Source organism: Diabrotica virgifera, chromosome 4, assembly GCF_917563875.1.
Source record: "Diabrotica virgifera virgifera chromosome 4, PGI_DIABVI_V3a".
Taxonomy (NCBI): Eukaryota; Metazoa; Arthropoda; class Insecta; order Coleoptera; family Chrysomelidae; genus Diabrotica; species Diabrotica virgifera.
Window position 1 is genome coordinate 61,449,891 of NC_065446.1, and position 21,310 is coordinate 61,471,200.

At 31.9% G+C, this 21,310-nt stretch overlaps 1 protein-coding gene across 1 annotated transcript in view; it reads right to left on the bottom strand.

The window, feature by feature from the left end:
- LOC114337974 (probable chitinase 10) overlaps nt 1-19,968 on the bottom strand; it is a 148,391-nt gene extending 128,423 nt beyond the window's left edge. The window contains exons 1-4 of the mRNA XM_050649139.1: nt 19,812-19,968; nt 18,887-19,069; nt 18,110-18,133; nt 12,882-13,196 (exon numbers count right to left, since the gene is read on the bottom strand). Coding sequence (XP_050505096.1) covers nt 12,882-13,196; nt 18,110-18,133; nt 18,887-19,069; nt 19,812-19,899 — 610 coding nt within the window. The 5' untranslated portion in view covers nt 19,900-19,968. The remainder of the gene's footprint in view (nt 1-12,881; nt 13,197-18,109; nt 18,134-18,886; nt 19,070-19,811) is intronic.
- Between the last annotated feature and the right edge of the window lie 1,342 nt (nt 19,969-21,310).

Sequence of the window (21,310 nt, forward strand, 5' to 3'; positions counted from 1 at the left end):
TAGTCACAATAGCTGAGGATCTAGGAAGAGCAAGAGAAATGGTACAGGAACTCGTTGTGGCTACAGAAAATGTAGGTTTAAATATAAACAACTCAAAAACAAAAATAATGACAAATTTGGTACCAAACTAGAACATGAATATTGGTGGGAAAGAACTCGTAGATAGATATAAATACCTGGGACATAAAATTACGATTGGCAGCGATAGCCAGATTCACGGACTGAAGAGAAGAATCGGTCTTGGGTGGGCAGCATAAGGAAAACTGACAGAAACTTTTAAAAGTGAGTTGCCCACATGACTAAAGAGAAAGGTATTTGAACAGTGCGTCCTCCCAGTCTTGACATACGGAGCAGAAGCACTTACCTTAACTATAGCCTTGCTACCAAACTAAGAGTAACACAGAAAAGAATTGAGCGGTCCATGTTGGGAATAACTCCGCGAGACAGAATCAAAAATGAAGAGATCAGGAGAATAACAAAGGTTACTGACGTCATCGTAAAGATAGCCAGACTAAAGTGTAGAACAGCAGAAAGGACACATAGCCAGAATGATAGATGTGTGATGAATAAAGAGGTTATTGGAATGGAGACCAAGAAAAAACAAGAGAAGCGTCGGTCGAACGCATACAAGATGGATTGACGATTTGAGAAGACTAAATAAAAACTGGATGACAGCGGCGCGGAATAGATCGGGTTGGAAACAAGAGGAGGAGGCCTATGTTCAGCAGTGGACTTTTGAGGTTGTATGATCATGACTGAAATTAATAATGATGTACTTACGACAGTCGGAATCCTCAATCTTGACACACCCTCTTTTACTTGCGCTCCAATATAGCTCATCTGGACATTGAATGGGACCTGCCCATTGGTTATTAGCACAAATGTAGAAATAATGACAGCTATTAACATCAGCGGTCAAATCACCGTTTGTACAGTAAACAGCTAAAATTATTAATCTATGTTCATTTTTATTTTAGTCCAGAGAAATAAGATTTTTCTCGTGACACATCCCTCTCCAGGCCGAAAAAATTTTTTTTGAGTAGTATTGATATCTATACAGTGCTAGTCAAAAGTCCGTACCCCCCCTCGTATCTTTTGAACGGTTATACCTATAATAGTGAAATTTGGAGATAGGAAATAAACGGACGTAAGCTTCTTAACTAGTCATGACAGGTGACGTAATAGTGACAGATGACTTTACAGCGCCACTGTGACAGATAATTTTAAATGGGACCTTATGGCAAGTGACACCTCGTTTTAAAGGTATTGAAAATACCTATTCAGTCATACTAATATTGTTTAAGTTTAAGCTAATTTTGACGAATTAATGAAATAAATATAAAATTGTAGTTTCATTTAATTAATTCAAAATTCAAAATTCCGCCTATGATTACTTGTCAAAAAGGTTGACGTTGACGTAAAAACTACTAGAGAATCGAAAAACGTCAACTTTTTTGACAAAAAAAACGTAGGCGTACATTTGAATTTTTATTAATTAAATGCGAAGCTACAATATTATATTTATTTAATTTATTCACCAAAATCAAAATCAACTAAAACACAAAAAAATTAGTATGGCTGAGTAGGTATTTTGAATACCTTTCAAACGAGGTATCACTTGCCATAAGGTCCCATTTAAAATTATCGGTCACAGTGGCTCTGTAACGTCATCTGTCACTATTACGTCACCTGTCATAACTAGTTAAGAAGCTTACGTCAGTTAATTTCCTCCATCCAAATTTCACTATTATAGGTAAAACCGTTTAAAAGATAAGAGGGGGGTACGGACTTTTGACTAGCACTGTATTAATAACCTATATGTTTCCTGCAGCCGATTTTGATGATATACATAGTTATAAACAAATGAAGATCAAAAAATGGAAAATTTTCGCTTTTTTCGTCTATAACCAAAAAGTTAAGCATTTTAAACAAATTTGAAAGTAAGAAACTCATAAACCGTCTAAAAAATTTCAATATGACGTTCGCTGAATATGTCTATCCTTATTAGTTGCTTAGAAAATTGCAAAATAAATCATAAATTTTGAGTTTATATAAATATTCATAGCTTATGTAAAAATTAACTTAGGACCTTCTTATTACACGAATTGCTGAGACTTCTGGTGCTTAAATTATACTTTAAATTTCAAAGCAATTTGTTAAATATTTTAAAAGTTATTTAATTTGTATATCCCAAATTCATTTTTTTGCAACACTACAACTCAGAAAATTATGAGGTTACAATAAGACTTCTGACAGTTTATGGTCGAAGAACACTTATACTATTGACTTAATTAAAAAAAATGACAAAAAGTAATTTTAAACAGTGTAAAACTATTTTGCAAAAACACGTCGATTCTTTGCTTACTTATAAACAATTAGAATAACTTTCTAACCGTTACCCGTAGAATAATTATTTTTTCATATTTGGAAAGATTGAATTTTTTACACATTTAGAAAGAAAAACAATTGTCCTAGGACAATTAGGGACGAAGTTAGCTCCTCTTTTTTTAATTCACATGTTTTTGCAAAATAATTTTGCAGTATTTAGAATTATTTTTTGTCATTTTTTTTAATTAAATTAATAGTATAAATCTTCTTCATTTTCTGCCTTATAGCGTTGCAAAAAAAATTAATTTGGGATAACCAAATTAAATACCTTTTAAACTATTTGACCAATTGCTTTCAAATTTAGGGTATCATTTAAGCACCAGTAGTCTCAGCATTCCGTGTAATAAGAACGTTCTAAATTATATTTTACATAAGTTATGAATATTTGTATAAACTCTAAATTTTTTATTTATTTTGCAATTTTCTAAGCAACCAATAAGGATAAACATATTCAGCGAACGCCATATTGAAGTTTTTTATACGATTTATGAGTTTCTCACTCTCAAATTTGTTTAAAATACTTAACGTTTTGGGTATAGACGAAAAAATTGAAAATTTACCGTTTTTTGATCTTCATTTGTTTATAACTATGTATATCATCAAAATCGGCTGCAGGAAACATATAGGTTATTAATATAGATGTCCATACTACTCAAAAAATTTGGTTTCGTCCTGGAGGGGGTTGTGTCACCAACAGGATATTTTTTTCCTTATTTCTCTGAACTATTTTTACAGTTTGAGCAATACGATAAGTTTAAAAATACAGAAATATCTATATCACCTATAGTTGGTACAGTATAAATCCCGATGCACAGGATGTCATTATCGACGTCAGAGATCTTAAATTAACATTGTTGACAAATTACAAAAAAATTCCTGAAATTATTTTAAATCGAATATATATTTATCAAAATTATTGTAGAAGTGGATTATAGAACAAAACATATTAATGTTCAAGCTAAATAAATAAAGAATTGACTAATATTTTAACTTAATTAATAACTGAAAATAATAACTAAAGAATAATAATTTAATAGTAAATATGACAAACATATCTGAACTATCAACACTCTTTAACCCGGACAAGGGTGTTTCACAAAACGCTATATAATCCACTTAATCAAATTAAATAAAACAAGATAAGGTTTATTTCTTTAAGTTTACATTAATAGAAATCTTCAAATATATTATTTCTACCCGTGCATAGTAAAATATATCTCCCTTCCAATTAATAAATTATAATTTTGGTACCATTAGATAAATACAATGTTTTTAAAGTATTTTGCCCCTTAATAGTTATTTTGAACACCCAGTTTTTATCCAGATATTTTGAACATTTGTAAAATCCAGCACACATTTTTAAATGGATAAGTAAAAATACAGAGGCCTGAGAATAATATTATGAAAATAATATTCTATAAACTCAATTAACCATTGAACAATATAAGGTAAATTTTACGAATGTTCAAAATATCTCGATAAAAACTGGCTTATCCAAAAAGTACTAGGAGACAAGAAAGTTTTAAAAACATTGTGGGTTAAAGTAATGGTACACCAATAATAATTCAGTATTAGTGTGTCTTCCGAACAGTAAGGTTGGTTTTGTTACACGCGCTTAATTACTTTTTGCTCGAATTTAGGCAGGTAGATATTTTATTTTGGTTTGTTATTTCATAAATCCATAGTTAAGGTAAGTACAAGTTTTTTAATATTATAATGAGTAACTCTTCCGACGGGGGTACTCCCCCGTCTGGAAAAGACCCACCAGATGAGAAAGATATACAAGGCGAAATGGAAATTGATAATAAAATATATAATTTAGACAACAAATATATTTCGACAGACATCGGACCGTACTATGTTATCGTTGAACCGGTTGATCAAAAAAGTCACTTATCGGCTGTTAAAGTTGGGCACTATTTATTTAAAAATACTACTTTTAACACACATGTTATTGACATAAAATTAGTCGGGAGAAATAAAGTAAAAATTATTTTTAAATCTTATAATATTGCTAATGCCATTATAGGACATAAATTAATAAAAGATAACAATTTGATCGCGTATATACCTATTTTTTTCTACCATAAAAAGGCAATTATCAGACAAATTGACATATTTTTGTCCGAAAAGTATATAATGGAGAATATCGAAAGTGAACATAAAGTTGTAGATGTAAAAAGAATGAAACGTAGGATAGTTGATTCTGATAATGAGACACAGTTTGTTCCTAGACAAATGATCGTCTTGACGTTTTTAGGAAATAGTTTGCCAAAATTTGTTAAAATTGATTTGGTGAGATTTGCACCCGTGTTGAGCTGGCCCCCCCCACTTGCAAAAATTAAAAAACAAATAGCCCTGATTTATGAGCTATTTATGAGCTCTCATATTCCGCAAACTAAAAATTTTGAGCTCGTTCCACTGAGCAGGAATTTAATACCCTATTGGGGGGGGCTGAGTCAGCCCCCCCACTACTTAAAAATAGGAATATTGAATCGGTTTTTGCGGCAGAATTACGAGCTATTTATGAGCTCTTGAAATTATATACTTTCGATTTTTGAGCTCATCCCCTTCACCCCCAAACAACCCTTTAATTGATTTAACTTAAGAGAAAGATGCTGAGAAAACTTAAAATATATCGTATTGCGGATATAATTCATATAGCTTATATACTCTAAGAATAAACTATTAAATCAAGAGCATTTCGATTATTGAGCTACAACCCCTTCGCAAGAAAACCACCCTATCTTCCCGGCTTAAGAGAAAGTTGTACTTAAAATGCATTAAACTAATTATTTGGCGACAACATATCATTTAATAATTTATAAGCTTCCAAATTACGCGCATTTAGATCAGTAAATTGCAATTTATTTTGTATAGTGCAGTCACTGAAGGTAAAAATCAACGATTACCTTCAATTTCGGTGAACCTTCATCGATTTTCACGAAAATTGGTCAGTAGTTAGAGGATACGTCAAGAAACAAAGGTGACATGGTACCACCTTGCGCCTTTACCCTGAGGGTGAATACCGCCCCTTCTCGGGGGTGAAAATTATTTTATAACAAATAAATGCACAAATCAATAAAAGAACAAATTAAAAGCAAAATTTATTATATAAAGTTAATAAAATAAGTCAATACTTTTTAAGTTATTAAAGATCAAATATTTTAATTATTTGTGAAAAAATGCATGTTTTGAAGAGGTTTTTTGTAAATCACTGAAAAACTTTAGGTTTTTACAAAAAAGTTAATAGTAGTTTAATTCGTATAGTAGTGTATTCTAAGAATAAACTCTTAAATCACGCGTCTTTCGATTATAGAGCTACAACCCCTTCGCAAGAAAACGACCCCATATTCCCGGCTTAAGAGAGAGAGAGTTGTTCTTAAAATAATTTAAATTAATTATTTGGCGACTACATATCGTTTAATAATTTATGAGCTTGCAAAATATACGCATCTCAATTATTGAATTGCCATTTTCTTTCTATAGTGCAGTCACTGAAGGTAAAAATCAACTATTACCTTCGATTTCGGTAAATCGCCATTTATTTTCACGAATTGACAATAAGAACTTGGGGTTTTAGCCTGGGGTATATGTCACCCCTTCTCGGGAGTGAAAATTACTTTATTAAAAATAACCCCACAAATCGAGAGAGGGACAAATTGTAAGCAAAATTTGTTATATAATGTGATTAAAATAAATCAATACTTTTTGAGTTATTAAAGATCAAATATTTTAATTTTTGGAAAGAAAATGCATGCTTTAGAGCGATTTTTCATAAATGACTCAAAAACTGTAAGTTTTTACAAAAAAGTTTTCATCACTAAAATTGAAGCTAATAAAAAATATAATAAATTGCTTACTTTAAAAACCCTTTAATGTTAATTTAAAGTAAGTTATTGGTAATTAAATGTATATTTTTTCCGCGACTGTTCAAATCTAAGGGTTCAAGCTTAAATAACGGGAAAGAGATGCATTTTATAACACTTAGGTACTAAATACTTGTCAAAGTACTTAGAAATACCTATGAAAAATAAGATCCAGAAAAAGTTGATAGTATCAAAATCCGCTCACCAATTTTCGTGAAAATGAATGGAGATTTACCGAAATCGAAGGTCATAGTTGATTTTTACCTTCAGTGACTGCACTATAGAAAGAAAATGGCAATTCAATAATTGAGATGCGTATATTTTGCGAGCTCATAAATTATTAAACAATATATAGTCGACAAATAATTAATTTAAATTATTTTAAGTACAACCCTCTCTTAAGCCGGGAATAAGGGATAGTTTCCTTGCGAAGGGGTTGTAGTTCAATAATCGAAAGGCGCGTGATTTTAGAGTTTATTCTTAGAATATAAGCTATACCAATTAAACTACTATTAACTTTTATGTAAAAACTTACAGTTTTTCAGTGATTTACAAAAAACCTCTTCAAAACATGCATTTTTTCACAAATAATTAAAATCTTTGATCTTTAATAACTTAAAAAGTATTTACTTATTTTATTAACTTTATATAATAAATTTTGCTTTTAATTTGTTCTTTTATTGATTTGTGCAGTTATTTTTTATAAAATAATTTTCACCCCCGAGAAGGGGCGGTATCCACCCTCAGGGTAAAGGCGCAAGGTGGTACCATGTCACCTTTGTTTCTTGACGTATCCTCTAACCACTGACCAATTTTCGTGAAAATCGATGAAGGTTCACCGAAATTGAAGGTAATCGTTGATTTTTACCTTCAGTGACTGCACTATACAAAATAAATTGCAATTTACTGATCTAAATGCGCGTAATTTGGAAGGTTATAGATTATTAAATGATATGTAGTCGCCAAATAATTAGTTTAACGCATTTTAAGTACAACTTTCTCTTAAGCCGGGAAGATAGGGTGGTTTTCTGGCGAAGGGGTTGTAGCTCAATAATCGAAATGCTCTTGATTTAATAGTTTATTTTTAGAGTATATAAGCTATAAGAATTATATTCGCAATACGATATATTTTAAGTTTTCTCAGCATCTTTCTCTTAAGTTAAATCAATTAAAGGGTTGTTTGGGGGTGAAGGGGATGAGCTCAAAAATCGAAACTATATAATTTCAAGAGCTCATAAATAGCTCGTAATTCTGCCGCAAAAACCGATTCAATATTCCTATTTTTAAGTAGTGGGGGGGGGGCTGACTCAGCCCCCCCCCAATAGGGTATTAAATTCCTGCTCAGTGGAACGAGCTCAAAATTTTTAGTTTGCGGAATATGAGAGCTCATAAATAGCTCATAAATCAGGGCTATTTGTTTTTTAATTTTTGCAAGTGGGGGGGGCCAGCTCAACACGGGTGAGATTTGCTGTAGAGCCCTACATATATCCTGTAGTTCAGTGTTTCAGGTGCCTTCGATATGGCCACACAGCCAAATACTGTAAAAGCACTACAACTAAATGTAAAAAATGTGGTCAAACCCACGATGAAAATGATGATACCGATTGCACTTCTGGCACTTACTGCATATACTGTGAAAAGCATGACCATCAGTCCGTATCAAAAATTTGCCCGAAATACCAGGAACAATTAAAAATTAAAAAGATCATGTCTGAAAAAAATGTATCATTTAAAGAAGCTGAAGTTATTGTAAGAAATCCGTCTTACGCTAAAATAGTAACACATAATAATTTCGATATTTTAAATAATTTAAACAATTTCCCTGAGCTGAATGGTAATATTGACACGAACAATTCCCCCTCCACGAGTAATAAAAATTGGGTACCACGTCCACATTACCAACAGCCGAAAAAGCGCAAAGTAAGTTCGCCCCTTTCAGTTAATAAACCCCCTTCATTTAAACTTAAAAATACCGCTTCAAATCCTATCATTCCTAATCCACATAGAGAAGCTTTTCATTCATACAAAGAAAAATTAGAATCACAGATACTGCAGAAACTTCCTTCTATTTTTGAAAATATGCTTAAAAAATTTAATTTGGTAAACCCAGATCCACTAGTTATCCAGGAAACACAAACAGAAATCAGAACAATCTTAGACACGATACAATACAATGATAGTGATAGTGACGAAAATTATTATTAAGTAGATGATAAATATATTGCAATGGAACTGTAACTCCATTACTAAAAACAAAGCTAATCTTATTAATTTTCTAAACGATCACGCTGTTAAATTTGATTTAATTATGCTTAACGAAACTTGGTTATCTAAAAAGAAAATATTTCATTTACCAACTTACAATATATTACATGTAGATCGAACTGATGGATTCGGAGGCACTGCCATACTTATTAAAGATTCCCTATGCTATCATGAAATTTCAATTCGTAAAAACTTTAATTCCAAAATAGAAGTATGTGCAGCATATATCGATGACCTTAAGATATCCTTAGCCTCCATTTATAAAGCCCCCAACATAAAAGCAACTAAGACTGACTGGAATAATCTTTTTTCACAACTACAGGGTGATGTCATTATATGCGGTGATTTTAACTGTCATCACAGTCTCTGGGGCTCTACAATAGATAACTCACAAGGAAATCGACTTGTAGAAGCTATAGAAGAAACTAACCTAATTATTTTAAACGACGGACGACCTACTAAGATAGTCAGACCTAACGAAAGACCTTCTGCCATAGATCTTACCTTTGTCTCGCCTAGCCTTTTAAGTTTATCTGAATGGAATCCTCTGAATGATACACTTGGCTCAGATCATCTCCCTATCCATATTACTATATCTCGGGAATATATCCCCACTAACAAAACACCCTCTAGAAAATGGATTGAGTCTTCAGCTGACTGGACGCTTTTTCAAAACCTAATCGAAACACAAATCTATAACAATAATAGTAATAATAACTCCTTTGATTTTTTTATGAAAGTAATAAATGATGCAGCTTCTAAGTCAATGAAATCTCGTTCAGGTAACAGTAAAAAACCTCCAAATCCTATTTGGTGGGATAATGAATGCACTTTAATTGTTAATGATAGAAAAGACGCATACCATGAATATAAAATGACCACGAATTATGAAAATTACCTCAAGTTTAAGCATATTCAGGCCAAAGCTAAATTACTTTTTAAACAAAAGCAACAACTATGCTGGAAAAATTTTATTAACAAATTAAATAAAAAATACCCCAATATCAAAAATTTGGAGTTTTATAAAAAAAATATCGAACAAAAACTCAACTTTTAAAAAACATCCTCTATCTGAAGAACTAATAAACCAAATTTTTGATATTGTAGCACCTAGTTTTGTGCCAAATATGCTTGAAGGTCCGAACGAGAAAATTGGCAGCCACTACATGGATGCACCTTTTGATATAACAGAACTTGAAGCTTCAATTAAGACCTCTAGATGTACTGCTCCGGGTAATGATTATGTTACATATGACATTATTAAAAATCTTCCCCAAGTTGCTAAAAATTTTATACTAAATATATACAATGATTGGTGGGTGAATTCAAACTATGTTGAGCATCTCAAACAAATTACCATTTGTTTAATTTTAAAACCTACTAAAGATAGAAATATGCCTTCCTCTTATCGCCCTATATCTTTAATGTCATGTATAACTAAAACGTTCGAAAGAATGATAAAAAAAAGACTGGAGTGGTACATGGAGTATAACAATATCTTACCTAATACTCAGTACGGTTTTAGAAGGGGATATGGTACTTTGGATGCAGTAACTCATTTAGTAAATGACATCCAGATTGCCTTTTCTGGCAACAAGTATCTAGCTTGTTTATTCCTAGATATAAAAGGGGCTTACGACTCTGTAAATATAAATATACTTAAACAGAAAATGGTTAAGATTGGTCTTAGCGAAACGACTGCTCTAAATATATTGCAACTATATTTTTCTAGACATGTCTATATTAGAGACCATAGAAATGTGTTACATGGTCCAAGGATTGTTTATCATGGGTTGCCACAGGGATCCGTACTTAGTCCTATACTCTTTAATATATATTCTGCCAATATTCATTCACTATTTCATAATTCCGTAAATTGCATACAATATGCAGATTGTATCTGTATATACACCATCCAAAATAGTTATGAAGCATGCACTGAGGCTCTTGATAATATTATGCATAAGGTAAGTACATGGACAGAAGAAACTGGTATGACCCTTTCAACAGAAAAATGCTCTATTATGTTTTTTACCAGGCATAGACTACGTGCACCAGAGAGATTAACTCTGTGTGGGCGTACCTTGTCGGTAGTTAAAGAGTTTAAGTATTTAGGTATCATTGTTGACACCAAGTTACTATGGTCGAGTCACATACGTCACTTAATAAACAAATGTGAGAAAGGCTATAATTTGCTTAGGTGTGTAACAAATCGAAGTTGGGGCGCAGCTACTGGCATAGCTTTATTGTTTTATAGAGCCTATGTGCGGTCTATCATTGACTATGGATGTTGTTTATACGGATCTGCTTGTAACACCAATCTAAACAAAATAAACAGAGTTCAATATAAATGTTTTAGAACTTGCATAGGTGGAATGATATCATCACCGGTGAAAGCAATACTGGCAGAATGTAATGAATTGCCTTTGGATTTGCGTCGGCAGCTATTATCACAAAAATATCTTTTAAAACTAAAATCCTTAGAGTCAAACATGATCAACAAATTAAGTGATATTGCAAAAGAAGATTTAACAAACCGCTTTTGGAAAATAAAGAATTCTCCTCCACTGGCAGAAGCTTTCGTTGAGACCAATGCTGATCACATTTCCTTTGGTAAAAATAAAACATTGTTTATGTATACCATACCCTATAGATCACTAATAAAACCACACAGAGTCATAATACCCAATTATACAGAATACCATCATATAAATCACACCCTTCTAAAATCCATATTAGGTGGATTAGTCAATAAGCCATTTATATATACAGATGGATCAAAAACAAAACACGGAGTTGGTTGTGGAGTTTTTATCCAAAATACAAAACAATCATTTATGTTTAAATTACCATCAATATGTAGCATATATACTGCTGAACTTATAGCAATTTGGAAGGGCATTACTTGGTTAACATCAAATAATTTACGAGATGGAGTAATACTAACTGATTCTAAGTCTGCATTGGAGTCAATAAAAAGCATAAAATTTGAAAGAATGAAATGTCCTATATTATGCAATTTAAAAAATTTGATAGCAGATTTAAATATAACATTTTTATGGGTCAAAGGTCATACAGGTATACTAGGTAATGAAAAAGCTGATAGTTTGGCTAAGGAAGCAGTACTTAACGGAGTTCTTTGTAATATTTATACATTACCAGACGTCTTTCATTTGATAAAAAATAAAATAAGATTAAAATGGGAACGACAGTGGGAAAATACTGTAGAAAACTCACAAAATACCTACTTTAAAATACATCCTACCCTACCATCCCCACCTCTATATATTTTCAACTACCCTACTTCAAAATTCTTTTCGGCAAGTGTTTTTCGACTTAAAACAAATCATGGGCGATTTCCATCGCACCTTGCTAAGCTGGGCATTATACAGTCCTCGGCCTGTTGTTGTGATCAGAACTCTTACGGAGATCTAAATCATATATTTTTCGGTTGCAAAAAACATTTAAAAAAATCCAATGATTTAATTCGTACACTTATTGAAATGAAATATTTTCTTCCATTAAATCTCACACACATTTTGTTAGCTGCCAATAAAAACACCTTGGAACTTTTAGTAAATTTTATTAAAGAAAATAAAATACAAATTTAAAACGGCATAACCCACATCTCTGTAGTTATACTATAAGAAAATTCCTTTTACACCTTTCTGTGGCAAATGGACTTGATTCCATGCCATTATCTTTCCACACACACACACACACCAATAATAATTTAATTGGAACGTACACAAATATTGGGGAGGAGCTACAAAACCCCCATAAAATTTTTATGGGGTGCACAAATTTCACTGTTATTTTTTAAAGATATTCCTGCCGTAAGAATGCCACATGTCCATTTTTAATAAAAAATCTCTTATATAAGGTAAGTTAGGTTCAATAGAACTATTTTTGGTCCCAAAATATATGATTTTATTTATGATCTCTCTTTTCGTTACTGTATATCCAATTTTTATAAATATAATAATACTACAAATTTACTTACCCGTTGTTGATTTTGCAATTTGCGCTAAAACAAATAATACGTTGTTACTTTTTCGTTGATCTCTTTTTTTGCAATAATTAAAATTATTTATTTTAAACAAAACTGTAACAATTTAACACTAAAATTTATACATTGAGCACGTAAAGATTTGAATAAATTCATTTTTTGACGATTTGGGAGATAAATCCTAAAATATGTCGATTTTGATGGACTGATGACATCAACTGAATGGCTGGCCACGAAAGAATGCAAATAAAAACAGCAAACAGATATGAATGGATACACTTAAGGGAGGCTTACATCCGAAAATGGATGGAACAGCTGTTGATGATGATGATGATTAAATTAAAACTTACAGCAGTCAGATTCCTCGGTACATCCAGGTAAATGAACATTCCACAAAAGAGGATCAGGGCAAATCATATGCTGTTTTACGTTGTTAATACATTCGTAAAATGCTTGACAGTTTGTTGTATCTGGAAAATATTCGCCGTTTGTGTCACACCTAAGCCATGGAGGTATTGTTGGTTGCGTTGTTCCGGCTGTTGTTGGAGTAGTTGTGGGAGTTGTTGTTGGAGTAGTTGTTGGAGTAGTTGTTAGAGTAGTTGGAGTAGTTGTTGGAGCAGTTGTTGGAGTTGTTGGAGCTTCTGTTGGAGCTGGAGTTGGTTTAGCTAAAAATTGAAAATATCGTATTTTGGTAGTTTAGTTTTGTTTAGATTAAGATTCATTTCAAGATTAAAATATTATTTAGTGAAATAGTCTAAAATTCAATCCAAAGATATTTAAAGGTTTCATTGGGAAGGAGTGAAAAATATTATTGAAATTTGATTCTCAAAAACTATCTAAATACGAAAATATTAATTGATGGATTCGACCGTTACTTGATGGAAGTTCATTTTATCTCATAATAAAACACTGAAAACGTTTGTTTTCTATACTTCCACTTCAAATGAAGAGGTTGAGGAGTGGGGAGCTGTTTGTCTTGAGTTGGTCATTTAGAATTATATCTGTATTTTTCAGTTTATTAATTTCCATAGATTCTAAAAAAGATAGCTTAAGGCTTTTATTTTGAATATGCAGAATTTGAAACTCTTCATTGAAAGAATGATTATGATCTAGAAAGTGAAGTGCGTATGTAGAAGTGTCTGTTTTTCTATTGTTGAATGCCCTTTTGTTTTCTGCTATCCGTTTGTCAAAAGTTCTGCCAGTTTGACCGATGTACGTTTTCGGACAGTCACCACACGCTAGTTTGTACACACCACTCTGTAGTTGCTTTCTCTTTCGGCTTTTATTGTTCTTAATATATTTGTTTAAGTTGTTGTTAGTTCTGAATGCTGGTGTTATTCCTTTCTTTTTTATGTATCTGGCTATTTTTGTTGTTATCTTGCCAGCATATGTGAGAGAGCAGAAGGTACTGGGTTCTTTCTGTGGTGGTGGATACACTAATTTCAGGGCTTTCTTATGGAGTTTTTGGTTTAAAATTTTGTTAACTGTTTGTTCGTTATAGCCGTTGTTTACTGCTATTTGTTTAATGATGTTTAGTTCTATCTCGAAGTTATTTTTTGTCATGGGACACAATTCATCATCCCATCCTACACAACACAAATTAGCAGCCTACCATAGCATGATACATAGACTGGCAGAAATTCCCATGACAAAAAATAACTTCGAGATAGAACTAAACATCATTAAACAAATAGCAGTAAACAACGGCTATAACGAACAAACAGTTAACAAAATTTTAAACCAAAAACTCAATAAGAAAGCCCTGAAATTAGTGTATCCACCACCACAGAAAGAACCCAGTACCTTCTGCTTTCTCACATATACTGGCAAGATAACAACAAAAATAGCCCAGAAACAGAAATACATAAAAGAGAAAGGAGTAACACCAGCATTCAGAACTAACAACAACTTAAGCAAATATATTAAGAACAATAAAAGCCGAAAGAGAAAGCAACTACAGAGTTGTGTGTACAAACTAACGTGTGGTGACTGTCCGAAAACGTACATCGGTCAAACTGGCAGAACTTTTGACAAACGGATAGCAGAACACAAAAGGGCATCCAACAATAGAAAAACAGACACTTCTACATACGCACTTTACCTTTTAGATCATAATCATTCTTTCAATGAAGAGTTTCAAATCCTGCATATTCAAAATAAAGGCCTTAAGCTATCTTTTTTAGAATCTATGGAAATTAATAAACTGAAAAATGCAGATATAATTCTGAATGACCAACTCGAGACAAACAGCTCCCCACTCCTCAACCTCTTCAGTTGAAGACTTAAAAAGCAAACACATTGTAAACTATATCACTTGAGAAAGGCACTCTGCCGAAACAGCTGTAGTCACTTAGTTATAATAAATTCTGTGGAAGTATAGAAAACAAATGTTTTCAGTGTTTTATTATGAGACGAAAATATTGTCTAACAGTGAAACACTAAAAGATTTTGTTTTCCATATTTCCTCAAAATTTATTAGAAGGTAACTGAAACTTCAGCAGTTTCGCCAAATTGCCTTTTTTAAGTGATGTATTTTATTGTGAGTCTCACTTTAAACTCTCTAATTGAATATAGTCCAAGTAATGAAGCTTAAAATAGGACAAAACCTCGTAATTTTTACAGAATGGATCGATTTCCTTGAAAGTTTGAGAATAAGTAGTGGATAGTCCAAGGATCAAAATCTATATGATGTCGAAAGGCGCTTTTACCATGGGGGTGGTTGCCACCCCATCTGGGGGTGGAAATTTTTTATTATATTTTGACCACAAAACTTGGTAAAAAACATTAATTCTTAGCAAAAAATGTTTCACACATTTTTTTGATAAAATTAATAGTTTTCGATTTATTTGCTATCGAAAGTGTTAGTTTTGTATCGAAAAAATCAATGTTTTTAATAAGTTTTCTGCATATAACTCTACTTAACAAAAATGTGCCTTTTGAAAAAATAAACAAAACCGTTTTTTTAATTTTCTTTAAGAGCAATAGTAATCGAGCTATACTTTATTATATATGTTAGCTCTTCTTCGTCAAATGCTAAATATTGTAGTTTCAAAGTCAAAAGACGGGAAAACTATGCATTTTTCGAGAATAACTTAATCAAACTAATTTAAATTATTTAAAAATATATATCTCCTGGAATAAAAACAAGTCTTTAGCTCAAAAATTAAGTGACTTATAATGAAAAGAGTGTCAGTCCATATTATTTTCAGCGAAAAAGTGACCGGAAGCAACCTCCCAATCACTACCTTAATTAAGATTAGTCATTGACCTTATTTATTCTTCTTTATTTTTGTATTATTAATAGGTTCTTGTTAATTGGTTCTAGAGGTTTGACCGGCTTAGAATGGTTAGCTAAAAAAAAATGGAATTAAAAGTGAATAACTAATTTTAGTAGTTTGGAAAAAATGGCCTTTTCTTCAGAATAGAAAGATTAGCATCAGAGATACCAAAAACATGTTTAAATATGAAATTGTAGTTTATTAGTTCACAAGAACCTTGTTTGCAATTTTTCTACGGCAAAAAGTGTGAGTGAGATATTGACAATTAATACTTGTAACAACATGCAAAAACCACCTTTACCAACCCTTTCAATGTCATCTCTTTTTGCGACTGAGAATTTTAAAAAGATTTAATATTAATAGTTTTATAGATCTTGCAAAAACCTACAAAATTCTTTTTAACAAACTTTCTAAGAAAAAAAAATAAAAAAGTTACAGTCAAAAAGTCAATATATTTTTTTGAAAAAAAAAAAAAAAAGAAGGAATCCAATAATTGGAAGCATAATAATGTAAGTTAGCGGTGTTTTTAGTCATTGGCCTTATCTATTCTTCTTTTTTTTTATGTATTATTAACAGATTCTAGAAGTTTGACTGGCTTAAAATGATTAGGTTTTAAAAAACTGGAGTTAAAAGCGAATAACGAATTTTTGTAGTTTGGTAAAAACTGCCATTTCCTTCAGAATAAAAAGATTAGCATCAGAGATACAAAAAAATGTTTGAATATGAAATTGTAGGTTATTTAATTCCCAAGAACTTGGTTTGAAAAAAAATTTCTACGGCAAAAATTGAGTGAATTATAAATGAGTATATCGAAAAACATTGATTTTTTTCGATATAAAACTAACACTTTCGATAGCTAATAAATCGAAAACTATTAATTTTGTCAAAAACATGTATTAAACATTTTTTGCTTAAAATGAATGTTTTTATCAACCTTTGCGGTCAACATATAAAAAATTTCCACCCCCGAGATGGGGTGCCAACCACCCCCAAGGTAAAAGCGCCTTTCAGCATCATATAGATTTTGATCCTTGGACTATCCATTACTTATTCTGAAATTTTCAAGCAAATCGATCCATTCTGTATGAATTTCGAGGTGAAATGCTTCGGTTTCTCGACTAATAGGTTGAGGAGTGCGGAGCTGTTTGTCCCAAATTGGTCATTCAGCATTATATATGTATTTTTTATTTTATTAACTTCCATAGATTCTAATTATTTATTTTGAATATGAAGAATTTTAAGCTGTTCAATAAAAGAATGATTATGATCAAGAATGTGAAGTAAGCACGTGAGCGAGTAGAATCTGTTTTTATATTATCGAAAGCCCTTTTGTGATCTACTAGAAGTTTGTCAAAAGTTCTGTCAATGTGACCGATGTAAGTTTTTTGGACACTTACCACATGCTACTTTGTATACACCACTCTGTAACTGCTCTTTCTTCTGGCTCTTATTGTTGTTAATGGATTTGCTTAAGTTATTTTTTGTTCTGAAAGTTGGTGTTATTTCTCTCATTTTTATGTGTTTGGATATTTTTGTTAGTATCTTGCCTGTATATGTATTAGAGCAGAAGATAGTTACTAAGTTTTTTGTGCGGTGGTGGGAAGACTAATTTCATGGATTTCTTATGCAGTATTTGCTTTAAAATTTTGTTATTTGTTTATTCGTTTAAACATTGTTTACTGCTATTTTGGTTAATGCTGTTCAATTATATCTCGAAGTTATTTTGTGACATGAGAAGTTCTGTCCCCTTATTTATGGTAGGCTGTTATGGTAGGCTGCTAATTTATGATTTCAGTATCAGTATTATAAAAGTCCCCTGTTTTATACCGCTAACGCGGCTTTGGGATTATAGCAGAGAAGGTAACAGGGCCAGTGCTACGCTTAAACCGCCTATTATAACCCCTGGTTTTACCCAAGGTATTCATTTTTATTCAAGCTGAGTCTACCTGAGGCCTATAGATATTTTAAAAATCTGTAAATGTTCTCGCCGTCGGTCGCTGGGTTCGAATTGCGGCCTACCTGCGTGGAAGTCAGACATGTAACTGCCTGAGCTATCCGGGCTTTTTCAGTATCAGTAACAGATAATAAAGATAATGTAATATATACCTGTCACCTGTTACAGTTTTTGAGTATTTTTTCTCGATTGTTGTATATAGTGCATTATCTCGCTTTGTTTTTTGAAATGCCCGAAGTAAAAGACGTCCCATAAGACTGCTTCCTATAATTTTAAGTCAAAGTTGTTTTTATTTTAATATCTGCAACTTTTTATAAAATATAATAATACTAAATTATGTACTTACCTGTTGTTGAGCGAGAAACTTGCGCTAAAACAAATAGTACGTTGTTAATTTTTGGCTAGTAGTATTACACAGTTGTATTAATTTAATAGTTTTTTAGTTCATACATCACACTCTATTAGCTTAACACTTAAATTTATATAAACTAAAATCAAAACAAAGATGCACTAGAAATAAACAAACCAATATATAGTCCGTCCGCTATACCTTTTCCCATGCGATACGATTCATTTTCAATCAAATTAAGTCAAAACAGAAAGTGAAACGTACACCGATGTATGTAGTGTATAGTATATAATATACAAAATGTATATACACATCGACGTTCGTTTCAATTTATGTTTTGACTTAATTTGATTGAAAATGAATCGTACCGCATGGGAAAAGTTATAGCGGACGGACTTTTACATGTAAGAGACGTTGAATATTATGAGGAGCACTCGCAAATCATGATTTACAATGTAAAAATTTTGTAAATCATGATTTGGGATTTACAATGTACATACATTGTAAATCATGATTTATTAGTGCTCCTTGTAACATTTAACGTGCCTTGGTTTGTTTATTTCTAGTGCATCTTTATTGTGATTTTAGTATAGCTTTGAAGTAATACAAGGCCTATTAAAGATGTGTTAAAGATACAGAATTATAAAAGTGTTAAAAGTTGTGGTTACGAGGAGTGCTGCGAATCTTTTAAAAACGATGTAAATATATTGTAAAAGTAAAGTTTTTATTCGCTACTAATTGAATTTTATTTTGATATGTTAAAATAACACTTACAGCAGTCAGAGGTAATGCTACATCCAGGTATATGATCATTCCACAAAAGAGGATCAGGGCACACATTATGTATTTTTTCTCCATTAATACATTCATAAAATCCTTGACAATTAGTTGTATCTGGAAAATATTCACCATCCCTGCTACATGGCTCATTTCTTACGGCTTCTGCTGGTATTTTTGCTAAAATATATAACTTTATGTAGTTAGTAATGACTTGACGAACGTAGCTGACGAACATTGTCATTAATAATAACATTAATGATCGTGTAACGTTGACAAAGATGGAATGACTGACAGTAATGATGCAAATCAGGATTTTCTGTTTTTGGCACATCATTACTATAAACGGGAAGGGATACTCTCAGTACTAATGATCATGTACGGTGAGGTGAATCATTACTTTATCATTACTACATCATTACCCAGGGTATTTGTCTAGGAAAGTATGGAGCACTTATTTAAATACTTTGAATTCTTATTTTTATTATTTTATATATGACTTAATTATATGATACCAAATATATCATTTCTTCTCATTCTGATTTCGTATATTTAAGTACATATTTCTTTGTAAATTGACCTGTTTTCATAGTTAACACTGCCTTTTTTCATACTTTGGGTAAATATTCTAAGGGAAAAGCCTTTAACCGTCGAGTCATACAATTTATACAACATCAAATCTGATTTTTACAGGATTATTTAATAAAAATACTTTAATTAGAATTAACTGAAAATATTGCCCAACAAATTTTTAAGGGTACTCCAGTCGGACGCTCTAAAGTTGACGGTTTCACGCAACGTCTATATTTACTAGATACTTCACCAAAATTTTTGATTTTTTATTTGTTCTCTTGATATTTAAAATAAAAATGATATTTTCTAAGTGTGTGCCCAAGACATGATATAATAATTTCTTACTTACCGATAGTGCTGTCAACAATCAGGACGGCGACAAATATTAAATTTGAAGCTGAAAGAACAAAAACTCTTTCGAGGTAAACAAAAAACATAATGTGATATTTACTTACAATGCATGGTGTATACCTTGTAATCACTTTCAAAACAAGTGAGAAAACTTTATCAAACTACCCTATTTATCTACAAGTGTAAACTGATTTTTTCTATAGTTAATCTAGAAGTTTCATGGTAACTATAATAATTATTGATTTATTCACTCCGGATAATACCACTTAATCATTAGCATTAAAAGATTAGTACAGAAATATTTATCAGGTATGTGTAAACAATAAGAATTGTTTTTAATAAAATGCAGTTTAGATATTCTGAGAAATGAGATATATTCTTGAAAATATCTATACCTATTGCTTTTTAAAATATCTAGATATAATATGAAATAAGCACTGTTAATTTAATGATGGGTATCAAGTTTTATTGTAACTATACCAAGTGATTTATTTGCTCTGGATAATACGACTTTAAATTTGGTAATAAAAGGTTACTATAAAAAATATATTTTTTAATATAGGTACAACTGAGGCGTCGATCACCAGGGCTCGATTATAAGAGGCGCAGTCGATCAACAAGTTTAGTGGATTTGCGATCGAGGGTTCGAGCCTCAGCCAGGTCATTTGAAATATTATTAAAAGGCCAACGTCGGTAGTATAAAGTTCAATATAGTCTACGTCTTGGTCTGAAATAAGCTGGTGTCTGATCGGCCTATGAAGGAGAGGTACGGCAAGGGATAAGAGCTTGCGGCATGGTGATACTCCTCCATAGATATCTACCGAATACCGCACTATGCGCACTACACTAGTTCATATGGTTTAGTTCTTTTGAGCCGTCTGGTCTGGTTCGTGTTGTCAAGTAGCTGGAGGGCCTCAACATTCACGTGACGGTGGAGCCTATCTTCGTGGTTCCGGGCAAGTTTAGATATAGTCTGTCTAACGGTGTCGATCCCCAGATTATTGTAGATGATACTGTTTCTAATGTACCAGTGGGCATCTAGGATGTTCTTTAGTACCTTGTTTTGCAAGCGTTGAATTATTTGAATATTGCTTTCGCTGGCACACCACCATAGTTGTATGCCATAACTCCAGACAGGCTTGAGGATTTGATTGTAGAGTAGCAACTTATTATGAATTGATAATTTGGAGTCACGTCCAAGCAGCCAATACATTTTTTTTATATCTAATTCCAACCTCTTGTCTTTTATTTTTAATATGTGCTTTCCACCTGAGTCTTCCATCAAGAGTGATACCAAGTTATTTTGCAGTATTCTTATATAGAACCTATTTATCATGTATTCTGATTGGTATGCATTGCCTAATTTTATTGGTAAAATCAAGAAGTAAAATTTAATGACTTGATTTATTGAAACAGTAGGATAAACATTTGTAAAGAACAAAAAAAGAAATAGATTAGGAGCAAAACAAAAATATAATATGCAGGATAACATGCTGC